This window comes from Schistocerca piceifrons, chromosome 3, assembly GCF_021461385.2.
Source record: "Schistocerca piceifrons isolate TAMUIC-IGC-003096 chromosome 3, iqSchPice1.1, whole genome shotgun sequence".
NCBI lineage: Eukaryota > Metazoa > Arthropoda > Insecta > Orthoptera > Acrididae > Schistocerca > Schistocerca piceifrons.
Genome location: NC_060140.1, coordinates 170,534,729 through 170,552,875, shown reverse-complemented (window position 1 = coordinate 170,552,875; position 18,147 = coordinate 170,534,729). Strand labels below are relative to the sequence as shown.

At 42.2% G+C, this 18,147-nt stretch overlaps 1 protein-coding gene across 1 annotated transcript in view; it reads right to left on the bottom strand.

Moving 5' to 3' along the window:
• Nucleotides 1-18,147, bottom strand: part of LOC124789405 (probable helicase with zinc finger domain) — a 150,668-nt gene that overhangs the window by 95,789 nt on the left and 36,732 nt on the right. Inside the window, exons 3-5 of the mRNA XM_047256748.1 lie at nt 17,501-17,698; nt 16,764-17,316; nt 5,814-6,024 (exon numbers count right to left, since the gene is read on the bottom strand). Coding sequence (XP_047112704.1) covers nt 5,814-6,024; nt 16,764-17,316; nt 17,501-17,698 — 962 coding nt within the window. The remainder of the gene's footprint in view (nt 1-5,813; nt 6,025-16,763; nt 17,317-17,500; nt 17,699-18,147) is intronic.

Genomic DNA, 18,147 nt, shown 5'->3' with positions numbered 1-18,147 from the left:
TTTCTGTTCGAAAAACTCCGAAGCATTAATAATTTCATGCCAATGGGGTGTCGGAGCGAAATGAAGTTGGCATACCTGCACATACCTGTGTTTAATGTGTTACTGCCTTTAGTTCCATTGTTGTTTGTCAATCAGTTATTGTTCAGTACCGTATTGAATAGAACGTTGTGTGGCACAGTTTGCAAATTATGAGATCGCAGAGATAGAGGAGCAATGAGTCTGTATTAAATTTTGCATGAAACTCACAAACATCTTTACAGAGAGACACTAAATGATGCAGGAAGCCTAGGGTGATCAGTGGTTAAGTCATACTCAGTGTTATGAATGGTTGGTACAGTTTAAAAATGGCCAGACAGAAGTTAAAGTTGACCCTCAGTCAGGAAGCCCTTCAACATCTACTGATGGCACTCATGTCAGGAACATCAATGAAATTGTGTGTGCCAATCAGGGACTGACTGTCCAAGAAATTACAGAAGAATGTAACATTTCAGTTGGATCATGTCATGAAATCATAACACAGCTTCATGTTGTCACCAAGTTCATCCCATGACTCATGAGTCAAGACCAGAACCTTGCAATCTGTGAAGAGCTTCTGGACTGCGCAAATGAGGACCAGATATTTCTTAAAAGAATCATAACTGGTGATGAGACTCGGGTCTATGGTTATGACGCTGACACCTAGGTTCAATCTTCACAATGGGTCTGGAAAGGTTCTCCAAGAGCAAAACAAACTCATACGGTCAGGTCAAATGTCGAAGACATGCTAATGGTTTTCTTTAACACTGAAGAATTAGATCATCATGAATTCGTGCCACAGGGATATGTTGCGATGTCTGGGAGAAAATGTGAGAAGGAAATGACCTGAAATGTGATGAGACAATGCGAGGCTCTTGCATCACAATAATGCACCCGCAAGTTCATCCCTGTTGCTGCATGACCATTGCACAAAAAATGAAATCACAGTGCTGCCTCGACCTCCGGACTCTCCAGGTCTTGCCCGCTGTAGCGGACTCTCCAGGTCTTGCCCCCTGCAGACTTTTTTATTTCCAAAGTTGAAAACCCCAGTGAAAATACACTTTTCCGGTTGAAAGGACAAAGATTTGCAACAAGAGATTTAAAAAAAAATGTTCTCAGGCGGTGCTTCGCGTGATCGAGCAAGAGGAGTACCAAGACTGCGTCCAGAAGTAGAAACTGCATTGGGAGCGGTGTATCAATTGTGGAGGTGAGTATTTCGTAGGAAACCATGCACAATAAATAAAAGATAAGTGTAGAAAAATTGTGTGGACAAAGTTGTGGAAATTTTTGAACAGACCTCATATACTATGTCCCAAATACAACCATAAGACACTCGAACACCAGCACCGACACTGTCTAACACTCGTTGGTTGCTCAGTGTGATAGTAGTGAAGGAGAGGAAAGTAGTACTGCAACTAGGCGGATACGAGAACAAGGTGTATGCGCGAACATGGAAAAAGAAATTACCAGATTTTCCGCTTAAAAATACACTTCTTCCCCAGTGAAAATACACTTTTCCGGTTAACTGACAGGATACTTTCCCCTCGGGACTGTAAAGCTTATCACTCCTCTGAATGGTTAAGTTTATATACACCGACGTAGAACTTACCAGCACTTTAGAAAATGAACACCAGGAGGAAAGAAAAGGGGGGGGGGGGGGGGGCGTGTTTTGGAAAGACCTTTGGTGTAGAGCAACATGTATGCTGCATATTTTCATATCACAAAAGTATAAATTCAAATTCCATCAAACACAGCATGTTAATTTCTAAAGCATTGAAATTGAGACTGCAATGTGCTGTTGTAGACCAATCATAACTCACGTCACGTGATCTTGCCAGCGGATGACAGCAGATATTTGGAGCTTAGGACATGCGATGTGGTGAGCCAATGGCAACACAAAAATGGAAAAGTTAGTAGTTTAAATTAATATACACTGCGTAGCAACAAGAAAAGCTATGCTTTCACATATAATATTGGTAATTTTTGTGTGTGTTACCCATTAAGATATGTCACATAAATGCGCCAGTATACTTTTAAATAATGAATAACTGATCAAGTGGCTGGTCCTTAAAGTGTTAAGTTTTAAATGAAAGTCAAATGTTCTGTGATTTAAGAAATTCATCCAGCATTCTCACACGTAACATAATTCATCTTGTGTAAATGGAAATTTATTTTGAAAGTAACGCTTTTCAAACCACCATTCATGACATTTTTCTGCAAACTGTTAGAAATAGGTTTGTTTCAGCAGCTGCCAGAAGAGTGTCAGAAAATAGTAGTTACTGATCGTGCACAGCTAGGAGATGTAGGAATCCCACATGTTGGTACATATGAAGCATTAACTTACATTACATTATAAAAGAAATAGGACATCAGAGGTTACTCCAAGAGTATCGGAATTTTGTAAACCATGCTAAAATGCATAATTCAGGTTAAAGTGCACATTTGTATGTCCTGATTCACATTAAAGAAGGCCCCAATCTGATCTTAAGCTTCTCAGTGTGGTTTTCAGGATGTAGATTTTTTTTGGAGTACAAGTATTGTATCATCACATGTTAGTTTCTTTATTATGGCATAATGCCATACATGCCAGAAGATGAAAATGTGCACTTCAAATTCAATGAACAGTTGAGTCTAACCAATAGTGTGGATGTCGTTCCAAATAATCTGACTGCCACAGAGGGAAAGATAAATAAAAGCCAAATTTCTTTAGCCAACTGACAAAAGTAACTTCATTGTTCTGGAAGGCACTTAATGCTTGTCAGCCAAAAACATGGAAATAAAATAAAATTAGAAAACTGAAACTAATAACATATTCCAGCCTTCCGTGATTATGTGAATGCATTTTAATTCACTTGGTAACTCCTGGCCACAGAAATCCATTTTGTTTTCATTTGACAGAGTTTGAAAGGAAGAGGAAACAGCAAAATCACGTAACAGCCACACATCAAGTAGCCAGTGGCAGGAGAAGATACAGCTCATGCGTGACTCAACTGTGAATGCGCATGAGCCAGCTGGCACATACTCGAATGAACTTAATGCAAACGATTGCGACGTCACACTCATTGGAAGCAGTTCGTTGTTGTGACATACTGCATAGTCTTCGCCCTAAGGCCTTCAACACATTTTGCTGTTGGCAAACACTTGTGTGGGCACTGCATTTTGCTGTTGTAAATGGTGCATTTCCTTTCCAACTTAAGTTTTCTTTTTGTTCTCACTCATGTATTACTGCTGCATTATTGCTCTGCATTTGTGGGAAACAGCAATGTTCCTTGTTAGAGTATCAGTTCTTAACAGTCAAAATTACAAATTTTTCCTAGTTTCTCCAGGATGAAAAAAAAACCGGGGTTTTCCTGGATTTCCCAGTTGCTCCAGAGCATATGCACCGCTTGAGATGTCGGCAGCACGGAGGGTTGGAAACGTAATGAGAGCGGGAGATGGTTGGTTCTCAGGAGCAGCAGCAAAATGAGGACTGTGAAAGGTGACAATCTCATTACAGAGAGGGGGGGAGAGGGAGGGAGAGGGGGGAGAGGGGGAGAGAGGAGGAGAGAGGGGGGAAGAGAGGGGGAGAGTGGGGGGAGAGAGGGGGAGAGAGGGGGAAGAGAGGGGACAGGGGGAGAGGGGGAAGAGAGAGGGGAGAGGGGGAGAGAGAGGGGAAGGAGGGGGAGAGAGGGGGGAGGGAGGGGGAGAGGGGGAGGGAGAGGGGGAGGGAGAGGGGGAGGGAGGGGGGAGGGGGAGGGAGAGGGGGAGGGAGGGGGAGAGGGGGACGGAGGGGGAGAGGGGGAGGGAGGGGAGAGGAGGAGGGAGGGGAGAGGAGGAGGGAGGGGAGAGGGGGAGGGAGGGGGGAGAGAGGTAGGAGAGGGGGAGAGGGGGGAGAGGTGGGAGAGGGGGAGAGGGGGAGAGGGGGAGAGGGGGGAGAGAGAGGGGAGAGAGAGGGGAGAGAGAGGGGAGAGAGAGGGGGGAGAGAGAGGGGGGAGAGAGAGGGGGGAGAGAGAGGGGGGAGAGAGAGGGGGGAGAGAGGGGGGGAGAGAGGGGGGAGAGAGGGGGGAGAGAGAGGGGGGAGAGAGGGGGGGAGCGAGAGGGGGGAGAGAGAGGGGGGAGAGAGGGGGGAGAGAGGGAGGAGAGGGGGGAGAGAGGGGGGAGAGAGGGGGGAGAGAGGGGCGGAGAGAGGGGGGGAGAGAGGGGGGAGAGAGGGGCGGAGAGAGGGGGGGAGAGAGGGGGGGAGATAGGGGGAGAGAGGGGGGGGAGAGGGGGGGAGAGAGGGGGGGAGAGAGGGGGGAGAGAGGGGGGGAGAGAGGGGGGAGAGAGGGGGGAGAGAGGGGGGGAGAGAGGGGGGGAGAGAGGTGAGGAGAGAGGGGGGAGAGAGGGGGGAGAGAGGGGGGGAGAGAGGGGGGGAGAGAGGGGGGAGAGAGGGGGGAGAGAGGGGGGGAGAGAGGGGGGAGAGAGGGGGGAGAGAGGGGGGAGAGGGGGGAGAGAGGGGGGAGAGAGGGGGGAGAGGGGGGGAGAGAGGGGGGGAGAGAGGGGGGGAGAGAGGGGGGGAGAGAGGGGGGGAGAGAGGGGGGGAGAGAGGGGGGGAGAGGAGGGAGAGAGGAGGGAGAGAGGAGGGAGAGAGGGAGAGACAGTCACTGAACTGTTAGGGCTTGAGAAGAATTGCCTATGCAGACTAAAGCAGTACACACTCAAAAGTCGTGAGGGATAGCTAGAAGCCTGAAAGAATCTAGAGCTGCTATTTATTTCTCTTGGGGATGGGGGGGAGGGAGAGAGAGCGAGGGGGAGGGAGAGGGCGAAGGGGAGGGGGAGGGCGAGGGGGAGGGAGAGGGCGAGGGGGAGGGGGAGAGCGAGGGGGAGGGGGAGAGCGAGGGGGAAGGGGAGAGCGAGGGGGAGGGGGAGAGCGAGGGGGAGGGGGAGAGCGAGGGGGAGGGGGAGAGCGAGGGGGAGGGGGAGAGCGAGGGGGAGGGAGAGAGCGAGGGGGAGGGAGAGAGCGAGGGGGAGGGAGAGAGCGAGGGGGAGGGAGAGAGCGAGGGGGAGGGAGAGAGCGAGGGGGAGGGAGAGAGCGAGGGGGAGGGAGAGAGCGAGGGGGAGGGAGAGAGCGAGGGGGAGGGAGAGAGCGAGGGGGAGGGAGAGAGCGAGGGGGAGGGAGAGAGCGAGGGGGAGGGAGAGAGCGAGGGGGAGGGAGAGAGCGAGGGGGAGGGAGAGAGCGAGGGGGAGGGAGAGAGCGAGGGGGAGGGAGAGAGCGAGGGGGAGGGAGAGAGCGAGGGGGAGGGAGAGAGCGAGGGGGAGGGAGAGAGCGAGGGGGAGGGAGAGAGAAGGAGAGACAGTCACTGTACTGTTAGGGCTTGAGAAGAATTGCCTATGCAGACTAAAGCAGTACACACTCAAAAGTCGTGAGGGATAGCTAGAAGCCTGAAAGAATCTAGAGCTGCTATTTATTTCTCTTGTCAACTGAAACAATTACTTCTAAAATTCAAAATTTGTATATAAAATATAACACCAACCACAAAAAAACAAACCACAAAAAGAAACTATTGTTAATAAAGGAAACAGAAAATAAAAGGTATTCTCTCTGTCTCCCTCATCACTTCACACACAGAACAACCCATCTGGACTGTTACTGTACAGGTGATACTTTTGCAAGTGAGACATTAACTGAGGTTAGCATTATGACTGCCTGTACTTGATCAACGTGCAGCAGCAAGTAAAAATTTTATCCTTGAACTCCATAGTTCAATCTATCACAAACAGTGAACACTGAAAATACTTTTGAAATAATATAATCACATAAAAACTATTATAAATATTACCTGATCCAGTTACAGAGAGCAGTACTGTGGTGCAGTTATTCAGAATCAATCGTCCAGCAGATGTGTCCTCAGAAACATCTTTTCCAAGGTTCAAAACAGCAAATAATTCTCCAGGCCGTGCATACTTAGCTGTACTTGCTGATGTACCACTAGGAGCAAGCAAATAGCAACTTGCCAAGTGAAGCTTTGCTGTCAAATTGTATAATGCCACCTAGAATGTCATCATGAAAGAAAATATCATTAATTCATAAATAATATACAAGAGGCATTTGTTACTGCAGAAAAGACTAATTTTATTTAAAAGAAATAATGTTTAAATTTATTTTATTTAAAAGAAATAAAATGTAACAGTATGAGATCATTTAGGTTTAACATCATCATGTGAAACAGGAGATACCAAGATACCAAGGAACAATTAGAGCAAGAGATGGCAGAATGCAAAAGCAACATAACAATACACAATGAAAATGTGTGGACATGCATAAAAAAAACACACAAGAGACTTACAACACATGTGAACCAAAACAATGAAGATATTTAATATAAGTATGACCCCCCCTTGTCAACCATTGACCCTGGCATTGGTGAGGCGGCCTGCGTGCCTCAGCAATACAGAATACAGACAGCTGCTCCATAGGTGCAACCACAACAGATGGGTATCTGTTGGAAGGCCAGCCAAATGCATGGTCCCTGAAGAGGTGCAGCAGTCTTTTCAGTAGTTGCAGGGGCAACAGTCTGGATGATTGACTGATGTGGCCTTCTAACATCAACCAAAACACCCTGCTGTGCCGGTACTGCGAACGGCTGAAAGCAAGGGGAAACTACAGCCATAATTTTTGCTGAGAGCATGCAGCTCTACCGTATGGTTACATGACGATGGCATCATCTTGGGTACAATATTCCAAAGGTAAAATAGCCCCCATTACAATCTCTGGGTGGGGACTACTCATGAGGATGTAGTTATCAGGAGAAACAAAACAGGCGTTATACAGATCGGAGCGTGGAATGTCAGATTCCTTAATCGGGCAGGTAGGTTAGAAAACTTAAAAAGGGAAATGGATAGAGTAAAGCTAGGTACATTGCAAATTAGTGAAGTTCGGTGCCAGGAGGAACAGGACTTTGGGTCAGGTGAATACAGGGTCATTAATACAAAATCAAATAGGGGTAATGCAGGAGTATGTTTAATAATGAGTAAAAAGATAGGAATGCGGATAAGGTATTACGGACAGCACAGTGAACACAGTATTGCAGCCAAGATAGACATGAAGCCCACATCCGCCATGGTAGTCCTAGTTTATATGACAACTAGCTCCACAGATGAGGAGGAGATTGAGAAAATGTATGTTGAGACAAAAGAAATTATTTAGACAGTTAAGGGAGCTAAAAATTTAATAGTCAAGAGGGACTGGAATTCGATAGCAGGAAAAAGAAGAGAAGAAAAAGCAGTAGGTGAAAATGGACTGGGCAAAAGGTGTGAAAGAGGAAGCCACCTGGTGGAATTTTGCATGGAGCATAATTTAATCATAGCAAAAACTTGCTTTAAGACTCACGAGAGAAGGCTGTATATGTGCAAGACACCTGGAGACACCAGAAGGTATTAAGATTGATTATATTATAGCAAAACATAGATTTTGGAACCAGGTTTTAAATTGTAAGACATTTCCTGGGGCAGATGTGGACCATAATTTATTAGTTATGAACTGCAGATTAAAACTGAAGAAATTGCAAAAAGGCAGAAATTTAAGGAGATGGGACCTGGAAAAAATTGGAAGAACCAGAGGTTGTAGAGGGTTTCAGAGGGAGCACTGGGGAACAATTGGCAAGAACAGAGGAAAGAAATACGGTAGAAGAAGAATTTTATAGTTGACAGTGCAGTCACAAACCCTGAAGAATTTTATTCACCAAGAATGGGTAGCTTTGAAAGGTGAAATAGTGAAGGAACCAGACGATCTAGTAGGTAAAAAGACGAGTTCTAGTAGAAATCCTTGGGAGCAGAAATCCTTGGGTAACACAAGAGATATTGAATTTAGTCGATGAAAGGAGAAAATATAAAAATGCAATAAATGAAGTGGGTGAAAGGGAATACAAATGTCTAAAAAATGAAATCGACAGGAAGTGCTAATTGGCTAAGCAGGAACGACTAGAGGGCAAATGTTATGATGTAGAAGCATATATTACAAGGGGCAAGGTACATACTGCCTACAGGAAAATTAAAGACAGTTTCAGAGAAAAGACAACCACCTGTACGACTAGCAAGAGCTCATATGGGAAACCAGTCCGAAGCAAAGAAGGGAAAGCAGAAAGGTGGAAGGAGTATATATATAAAAACAAAGATGAGGTGACTTACCGAACGAAAGTGCTGGCAGGTCAATAGACACACAAACAAACACAAACATACACACAAAATTCAAGCTTTCGCAACAAACTGTTGCCTCATCAGGAAAGAGGGAAGGAGAGGGGAAGACGAAAGGAAGTGGGTTTTAAGGGAGAGGGTAAGGAGTCATTCCAATCCCGGGAGCGGAAAGACTTACCTTAGGGGGAAAAAAGGACAGGTATACACTCGCACTCACGCACATATCCATCCACACATACAGACACAAGCAGACATATTTAAAAGACAAAGAGTTTGGGCAGAGATGTCAGTTGAGGCAGAAGTGTAGAGGCAAAGAAGTTGTTGAAAGACAGGTGAGGTATGAGTGGCGGCAACTTGAAATTAGCGGAGATTGAGGCCTGGCGGATGACGAGAAGAGAGGATATACTGAAGGGCAAGTTCCCATCTCCGGATTTCGGATAGGTTGGTGGAACTTGCCCTTCAGTATATCCTCTCTTCTCGTCATCCGCCAGGCCTCAATCTCCGCTAATTTCAAGTTGCCGCCACTCATACCTCACCTGTCTTTCAACAACTTCTTTGCCTCTACACTTCTGCCTCAACCGACATCTCTGCCCAAACTCTTTGTCTTTTAAATATGTCTGCTTGTGTCTGTATGTGTGGATGGCTATGTGCGTGAGTGCGAGTGTATACCTGTCCTTTTTTCCCCCTAAGGTAAGTCTTTCCGCTCCCGGGATTGGAATGACTCCTTACCCTCTCCCTTAAAACCCACTTCCTTTCGTCTTCCCCTCTCCTTCCCTCTTTCCTGATGAGGCAACAGTTTGTTGCGAAAGCTTGAATTTTGTGTGTATGTTTGTGTTTGTTTGTGTGTCTATTGACCTGCCAGCACTTTCGTTTGGTAAGTCACCTCATCTTTGTTTTTATATACAATTTTTCCCACGTGGAATGTTTCCCTCTATTATATATATATATATATATATATATATATATATATATATATATATATATATATATATATATATATATTATGGAAATGGAAGAGGGCATAGAGGAAGAAGGATATGAAACTGCGTGAAGAATTTGACAAATCACTGAAAGACTTCAGTCGAAACAAGGTCTCAGGAGTAGACAAAAATCGTTAGAGCTACTGATAGCCTTGGGAGAGCCAGCCATGACAAAACTAGTGAGCAAGATGCACGAGATACGTGAAATACCCTCAGACTTCAAGAAAAATATAATAATCCCAATTCCAAAGAAAGCAGGTGCTGACAGGTGTGAAAATTATTGAACTATCAGTTTAATAAGTCACAGCTGCAAAATACTATCATGAATCCTTTACAAAAGAATGGAAAAGCGTAGAAGCCGACCTCAGGGAAGACCAGTTTGGATTCCAGAGAAATGTAGGAACACACGAGGCAGCACTGACCCTCCAACTTCTCATAGAAGATAGGTTAAGGAAAGGCAAACCTACGTTTATAGCACCTGTAGACTTAGAGAAAGCTTTTGATACTGTTGTCTGGAACACTCTCCTTCAAATTCTCAGGGTGGCAGAGCTAAAATACAGGGAACAAAAGGCTATTTATAATTCATACAGAAACCAGATGACAGCTGTAAGAGTCGAAGGGCACAAAAGGGAAGTAGTGGCTGAGAAGCGAGTGAGACAGGGTTGTAGCATATCCCCGATATTATTCAATCTGTATACTGAGCAAGCTGTAAACAAAACAAAAGAAATATTTGGATTAGGAATTAAGGTCGAGGGAGAAGAAATAAAAACTTTGAAGTTTGCCAATGAGATTGTAATTCTGTCAGAGACAGCAAAGGACTTGGAAGAGCAGCTGAATGGAATGAATAGTATCTTGAAACGAGGATATAAGATAAACATCAACAAGAGCAAAATGAGGATAATGAAATGTAGTTGAATTAAATCAGGTGATGCTGAAGGAATTAGGTTAGGAAATGAGACTCTTAAAGTAGTAAATGAGTTTTGTTATTTGGGAAGCAAAATAAAGGATGACGTTTGAAATAGAGAGGATATAAAAGGTAGACTGGCAGCGGCAAGAAAAGTGTTTCTGAAGAAGAGAAATTTGTTAACATTGAGTATAGATTGTAGTGTCAGGAAGTCCTTTCTGAAAGTTTTTGTATGGAGTGTTGCCATGTTTGGAAGTGACATATGGACAATAAACATTTTAGACAAGAAGAGAATAGAAGCTCTTCAAGTGTGGTGCTAAAGAAGAATGCTAAAGATCAGATGGGTCTATCACATAACTAATGAGGAGATACTGACTATAAATGGGGAGAAGAGAAATCTGTCATACAACCTGAATAAAAGAAGGGATAGGTTGGTACGACACATTCTGAGACATCAGGGAATCACCAACTAAATACTGGGGGAGCGTAGGGGTTAAAAATCGTAGAGGGAGACCAAGGGATGAATACAGTAAGCAGATTCAGAGGGATGTAGGTTGCAGATGAAGAGGCTTGCACAGGATAGAATAGCATGGAGAGCTGCATCACGCCAGTCTCTGGACTGAAGACCACAACACCACACCATGAGATTCAAATAAATTTTACCCATGGGCATACTTTAAAAACTGGTAATTGCACTAGTTTCTGACTGTCACTCCTACTCCAGCAATGGTATGTATCAACCAGCAATTTATCTATAGAAGAGTGGTTGCCTGTGTTCATTTTCTACATGTTGCTTCTATTTGAATTTTATGTAACTATATTAAAATAGAATATAAATACAAACACAACAAACATGAAAATATGACAAGACAATCAAACAAATAAGTCAATGCTTCATATTTCAGTAGTTTTTTTTTAATGTTGCTATCATGGACTGTGGTCCGAAGATTAGTCTGATGTATCTCCACACTAGATTATCCTGTGCAAACCTCTTCATCTCCAAATATTTTTTGCAGCTTATATCCATTTGAACTTGCTTACTGTATATGTCCTTGGCTCCCCCTCTACAATTTTTACCTCTCACACTCCCATTAAATACCACACTGACAATTCCTCAGAATATGTCCTATCAGCCAATTCAGTCTTTTGGTCACATTGTGGCATACATATCTTTGTTCTCCAATCTGATTCAATAATTCCTCATTAGTTACACAACCTATCATTTAATCTTCAGGGTTCTTCTATAACACCACATTTCAAAAGCTTCTGTTCTCCTTTTGTATGAATGGCTTATCGCCCATATATCACTTCTGTACAACGGTATACTCCAGGCAAATATCTACAGAAAAAACTTCCTAACACTTAAATTTATATTCAATATTAACAAGCTCTTTTTTTCAGAAATACCTTCCTTGCTATGCCCAGTTTCCATTTAATATTATCACTTACAAAGTGTAGGTGTGGTATTATAAGGTCATAAGAGGATACCCTGTTAGATGTCAGCCAGGTGAGGGCAAAAACTGTGAGTGATCCGCCTGTTTCTACTCTACTAATAAAAACACCTTCTCATGTGTGTTTCCAGAAAATGGAATCTGAAGTTCCACAACAATATGTTTAGCCTCCAATGCCACAAAACAGAGAGAGGGAGAGGGAGGGAGAGAGAGAGAGAGACACAGAGAGAGAGAGAGAGAGAGAGAGAGAGAGAGAGAGAGAAGAGGGGCAGGTGGAGGAGGATTTGTTAGTTCTCCCAAGAAGAGCTTTGCCTGGAACCTTTGCTGTTAATCATCATTTATGATGTGCCTACTCCTGCTCTATTTGGAAAATTCTGATCTATCTTCATACAGGTTCTCTGTGTATGTCAAGAGAAAGATCTGTTATGTAATCTAATCTATTCATATGATGAAAAACTTCTCATTATGGAGACCAAGTAAACTGCAGCAAAATCGTAATTTCTGCAGTCTATGTCCGTATTTAGAAAACAACACTAATAGTTTTATTGCAATGATGTTATACCTATAACCTGTCCCTGTCTTATACATACAAACAATGGGAAGTTTTCAAGAATTTATCCATTACATTCAACTGATCTTCCAAGTTCTTTCCTATATCTGATAGAAATGCAATGCCTCAGTGTACAGACTGAATAACATGGGAGATAGGCCACAACTCTGTCTCACTCGCTTCTCTACTACTGCCTCACTTTCACATTCCTCAGCTCTACAGCTGTACCCTGTACAAGTTGTAGATAACATTTTACTCCTCTATTTTATTCAGACTACCTTTAGAATTTTGAACAGTGTACTCCAGTCATCACTGTCAAAAGCTTTCTTTGAATATACAGACATAGCTTTACCTTTTTTCATCGTATGTTTCAAAATAAGTCTTAGGTTCAGTATTGATTCGCATGTTCCTACATTTCTGTGGAACCCAAACAGATCTTTCACAAGGACTTTGTAAATAATTCATGTTAGTATTTTGTAACCACGACTTTTTAAATGGATAGTTCAGTTAATATTCACACCGATCAGTATGCACCTACTTCAGAATTAGTATTATTACATCCTGAAGTCTGGTTTGCCAGTCTTTGATAGAAATACTATGTCAACGGCAAACCTTATAGTTTTTATTTCTTCCTCTTCTTTGATACATACCATGTGGGATACTTTTGTCATAACTGGTGCTCCCAAGGATCTCAAGAGTTCTGAGGGAATGTAGTTTGCTGCAGGTGCCTAGTTTTGACTTATGTCTTTCAGTGCTCTGTTAAATTCTTTTTGCGATATTAGTTCTCCCATCTCTTCATTTACTTCCTCTTCTCTAATACTGTCTTCAAGTTCATTTCCCTTGCATAGATCCTCTAAACATTTCTGCCATCTTTCAGCCTTCTCTTTTTGGCTTACAAGGGAAACTCCCCACTGAAACCCCCTTAGATTTAGTGGTAAGATGGCCCAGAGGATAGTCCGTCAAAAACTGAACACAGATCAAGCATGAGAACAGGAAGAAATTGTACTAAACTGTGAAAAAAAGCAAAATGGAAACAGTGAATGGTCCAAGAACAAGAAATGCAATAAAGAGCAACCTTCGATAGCAATGACGTCATGAGTAAGTGATGGTGTTGGAATGCCTAACGGGCGAGCCACATTCAAAGCTCCCTCGTGGGATTTATTTTTTATTTTTAATTTCTCACAACATTATGAATTGTCTGTCCGCTCACTGCAATGTTTGTTCTTTTTTTGTAGTCTTGGCAGTTGTCATACTATACACCAGTTATAGAATATGAGTCATGTGGTAAGAATACATTACCATCACAAGTAAGCTTGGTGAATAGTGAGAGCAGGTGAGACACCACATAGACATCTCACAGAAATGAAAACAACACATAAACAGGTGTGAACTATGTTAAAAACAAAGGAAATCAAGAGTTGAGACTTCCAAAACAGAATGCAGCTTTAAAAATGTTAAAAATGTGTGTTTTGATAGAGCACATAGAAACTATGTGATTGTGAAACTGTTGCATTCATCTGTTGCAGCTTATGTAACAAACTATTATGTTTTAACTTACCAAATGACAAAGCGTTGGTATGTTGATAGACACAATAAAAAACACAAACACACACACCAATATTCAAGCTATTCGCAATCCCTGGTTGCTTCATCAGGAAAGAGGGAAGGAGAGGGAAAGACGAAAGGATGTGGGTTTTAAGGGAGAGGGTAAGGAGTCATTCCAGTCCAGGAAGCAGAAAGACTTACCTTAGGGGGGAAAAATTACAGGTAAACACTCGCAAACACACACACACACACACACACACACACACACACACACACACACACACACACACACGCACATTGGAATGTTTCCCTCTATTATAAACTATTATGTTTTCATCATTTCCTTGGGAGTGATCACATTCACATTCACATGAACACCTACAGTGGGCAAGGACCCATATCTCACTCACCAGTCATACAAATTAGGTGTGTCGATAAGAGATTCCTATCATATGATACACGTACTGTCACTAGTGCCATGTATGACACACTAGACGTGTTTTTCAGTGGAGGATTCAGTTGACTTATTGCTATGTCATAAAACATTTGCAGTTCCCATTCTAAAGCTACTTCCTTTCGGCTGCTAATAGAATAGTTGTGCAGAATCAACTGTCATAGGTCCCTACCTGACACCTCGCTGTTGCGAACTGTCATTACAACATGACACAGGCACAAATCTTTTTTTTTTTTTTTTTTTAAAGGAGGGGGGGGGGGGGAGGGAGGGAGGGAGGGAGGGAGGGAGGGAGGGAGAGAGAGAGAGAGAGAGAGAGAGGGTGCGAAGGAGGTTTGAACACAGCTCCCCCATTTGGCAGCCCAACACCGTAACCACTTAACCAGAACACCATTTCTCTTAGGAACTGTTCTATCTTGCACTTATTGTTCTCGGACCATTTCTATTTTGCCTTTCTTCTTCTTCTTCTTCTTCTTCTTCTTCTTCACAGTCCAGTACACATTCTTCCTGTTTTCATGTTTGATCTGTGTTCAGTTTTTGACAGGCTGTCCACTGGGCCCTCTTACCACGAACACTGAGGCAGCTGTGACGAGTTTATCTTGTTAGTACTGGCTTGCTATCTGACCTCTTGATATTCATACAGCTCCTTCTCTTTTCTCCAGAGATTTCAAGCAGGCTTCTACACCTTTGTATTTCTCCTCTAGATATGCCTGCTTTGCCATTTTGCACTTTCTGTCGATCTCATTACCTTGAGGCATCTGTATTCCTTTGTGCCTGCTTCATCTGCAATACTTTTTTGTATTTTCTCATTTTGTCAATTATATTCAGTGTCTCTTGCATAGCCCAATGATTTCTCTGGGTCTTTTGTTCTTGCCAGTGCCCCATCAACATTACATTTTTATCTCACTTAATGATCTGTATGATTTCATTTATCTCATCATACATTTTTCTTCAATCTTTGTCATCCAAAGGCCTTATATACAACTGACACACAGAGCTTACTGCTTATAATTTGTATTACTGTGGTGGATTTTTGGCTTTGTATTTATCTTTACTATGAAAATGTGTTCACTATGATGTTCATAGTACTACATACACATTTCTATTTTCTTATTTATTATTAGTCCCAATCCTACATTTCTCTGATTTAGTGTTGATAACCCAGTACTCAACGGCGAGAATTCCTATTCTACCTGCCACTGCACTTCATTAATTCAACTTACATAAACTTCAATCTATCCATTTCTCTTTTCAAATTCTCTAATTTACCTAACCAAGTACAAGTTTCTAATATTCCACACCACAATCTGTAAAATCACAGAGTTTATCTCATCTGATGACAATATTCTTCTGAGTAGTCCCAACAATGAGACTAACTGATCAGCATTTGTAAAATAACTGCCAGGAGCTCTCAAGTAGTAGCTTGTATAGGCAGCAGAAAACATGCCAGGAAACAGATCATCTTTTGCATATTTGGTGCCTCACACTGCAATGGCTCTGAGTATTATGGGACTTAACATCTGAGGTCATCAGTCCCCTAGAACTTAGAACTACTTAAACCTAACTAACGTAAGGACATCACACACATCCATGCCCGAGGCAGGATTCGAACCTGCAACTGTAGCAGTCGCGTGGTTCCAGACTGTAGTGCCTAGAACCGCTCGGCCAGGCCACATAGGCTGCAAAACACTAGAAATACTCTATGTACAACAACACTTTTCTGCATACTGTAGATGTATTGGGGTAGGGGTGGGGGGTGGGGGGGGGGTGCCTTTTGTCTTGCACAAATATGGTATCCCATGGTATTCTGAGCTGGTAGGGTTAAGCTATACAAATGGTAAAGCACTCTAAACTGAAAATTTTGAAATAAGGAACAAGCTGATGGAATTTCGGACATGCATTTCATGTATGGTGCACAAGGATGAAATATCAACACACTTTTTTTACGTGCAGGAGTCATCCTAATAGGAAGGAATATATCACATTGAAATGGAACTTATAAGAAACTTGGTCATTTAAGCTACACAGAGCTGGCCAAGATTCTCAATACCCAGCTTTTCAAACAGAAGAAATCTGAGGAGCTGGTGTTGGATTGTGTGGGAGAAGATTCTTCAATAGGCATCCATTAACTTCCCATGAAGTTCACAGTTTGAAGAACACTGTAAGGAGATTACTGGTGGAACAGAAATTACATCTTTATCATAAACAATGTGTGTAGGTAATTAGGCGAATTGATTTTAAACCTCGAGTTCAGTTCTGTCAATGAATTATGTTGTAATACAAACACTGAGAGTAGGGTAGCACTACAAAGTGTTACTAAGTGTTCAAGTTTTTCTACAGTGTGCTAGTTGTTTATGTCAAACAGAAATTTATCATTCATGTCAGACCATTAGTTCCTTAACTCACAGTACTCAGTTAAAGATTCTTTGCCATTTGTGTAATTTTCATCTTGAAGGTTTGGAAAACTGCTTATCTACTCTCAGCTGCAATGTAGAGCCATTCCATTCCTTTTGTACATTAAAAAGAAAAACCCCTATGCAAAAATAACTGATATTTTTTTATAAAAATATCTAACACTAATATCATGCTTCTAAGACCTGCCAAGATCTAGATTTCAACAACAGCTCACCAGTATATTAGGTTGTTTCAAAGCAGCACAATGTATTTAAAATATTCTAATACAGAATCCTTTTTAAAATTAGTACTGACAACAAACCTGCTCATAGCGTGCCATTTCCTCGACACACAGCAGTTCATGCATGCGTGCTCTGTAATTGTTTCGTGTTAACTTCTTTTCCGTTAATGTTGACTGTGTTATAGTGAACGTATCAGCCCGGGGGCTAGGATATGCGCTCAATAAATCTCGTTCACGCTCACCATCATCAGAAGGAACACTGTCTCCATCATCATGTTCATCATTATTATTTCCTGATGGATGTTCAAATTTTATTATCGTGGAATTGCTGGAATCCCAGCGCTCTGCAGACTTCAGTACAATTTCGTGTCGTACTTCACGTACTCTATCAACATCCGTTACTGGTACAACATCAACACACAGATGGCGCACCAACACTGGCTCACCCCCTAGGTCAAATACAACAGACTGCCGAAATGTGCCATAAATATCAGTGGCAAACGCAATAATGATACTATGTTCCAGCTGTTGAAAATCACTGTTGTCTGGCAAAGGCCCTGCCGTCCATTCTTGATCATTTGTGGGTACCCACTCCCCAACTTGCTTCCCATCTCTTTCCTTAGTTGAAATATTCCTGAAAATAAATAAAAAGCACACTTTATGAAAGAAAATGTCATACTAATAAATGAACAATGCCTTGCACATTTCCTAGTAAAGCACCAAAAATTTTCTGCATAATAAAATCAACTGCTTCATATGAGACTATCTAGGATTTTTTCATACATAGCTACTGTTTTAAGAACACTTGAGACACCAACCTGATGGAGAAATGATTTCGGTGGGCATCTTGCAGCAGGGCAATGACATGGAGCCTTTGGTTTGTGTGGAGCACAAATTTCCACTCTTTATGACTAACTTTTGATGAAATAGTTGTGATAAGATCTGCTGAACAACTATCTTCCACTCCTTCCAACTTTTCCCGCATAACTTTCTCAGGGCTTGGCGCTTGTATCCACCTGAAACAGTAGTAACATTTTCTACGTAAGTGATAATCACATATGTACTGCAACACACCTTCAGAAATTTTGTATATTTGATTAGTTAATTAAGAAAAGTAAAAATTGAAGAATTTCATGTTACTTACAAAACTTTCAATATATCCTTCATAGTACAATGTAAACAATTACGACAAAACAGCCGAAACGGTCATATGCACAGACATCAGCAACATATTTTTTTAGACTAATTAAAGCTTAAATACAAATAAATTAAGATATTAAAACACATGGTGGTGATGTCAGGCACGTTAGTGATGACCAGCAGATTTTTCAGAGCAAGACACAACTGATGAGCAGAAAACACTTAGTATTGTACACAGTCACTTCAGCTATAGTTATTAGAGCTTTACAATGAAAACATCCACAAAGCACCAAGCATTTAAATGCTAAGGCTGTTTCAAATCGGT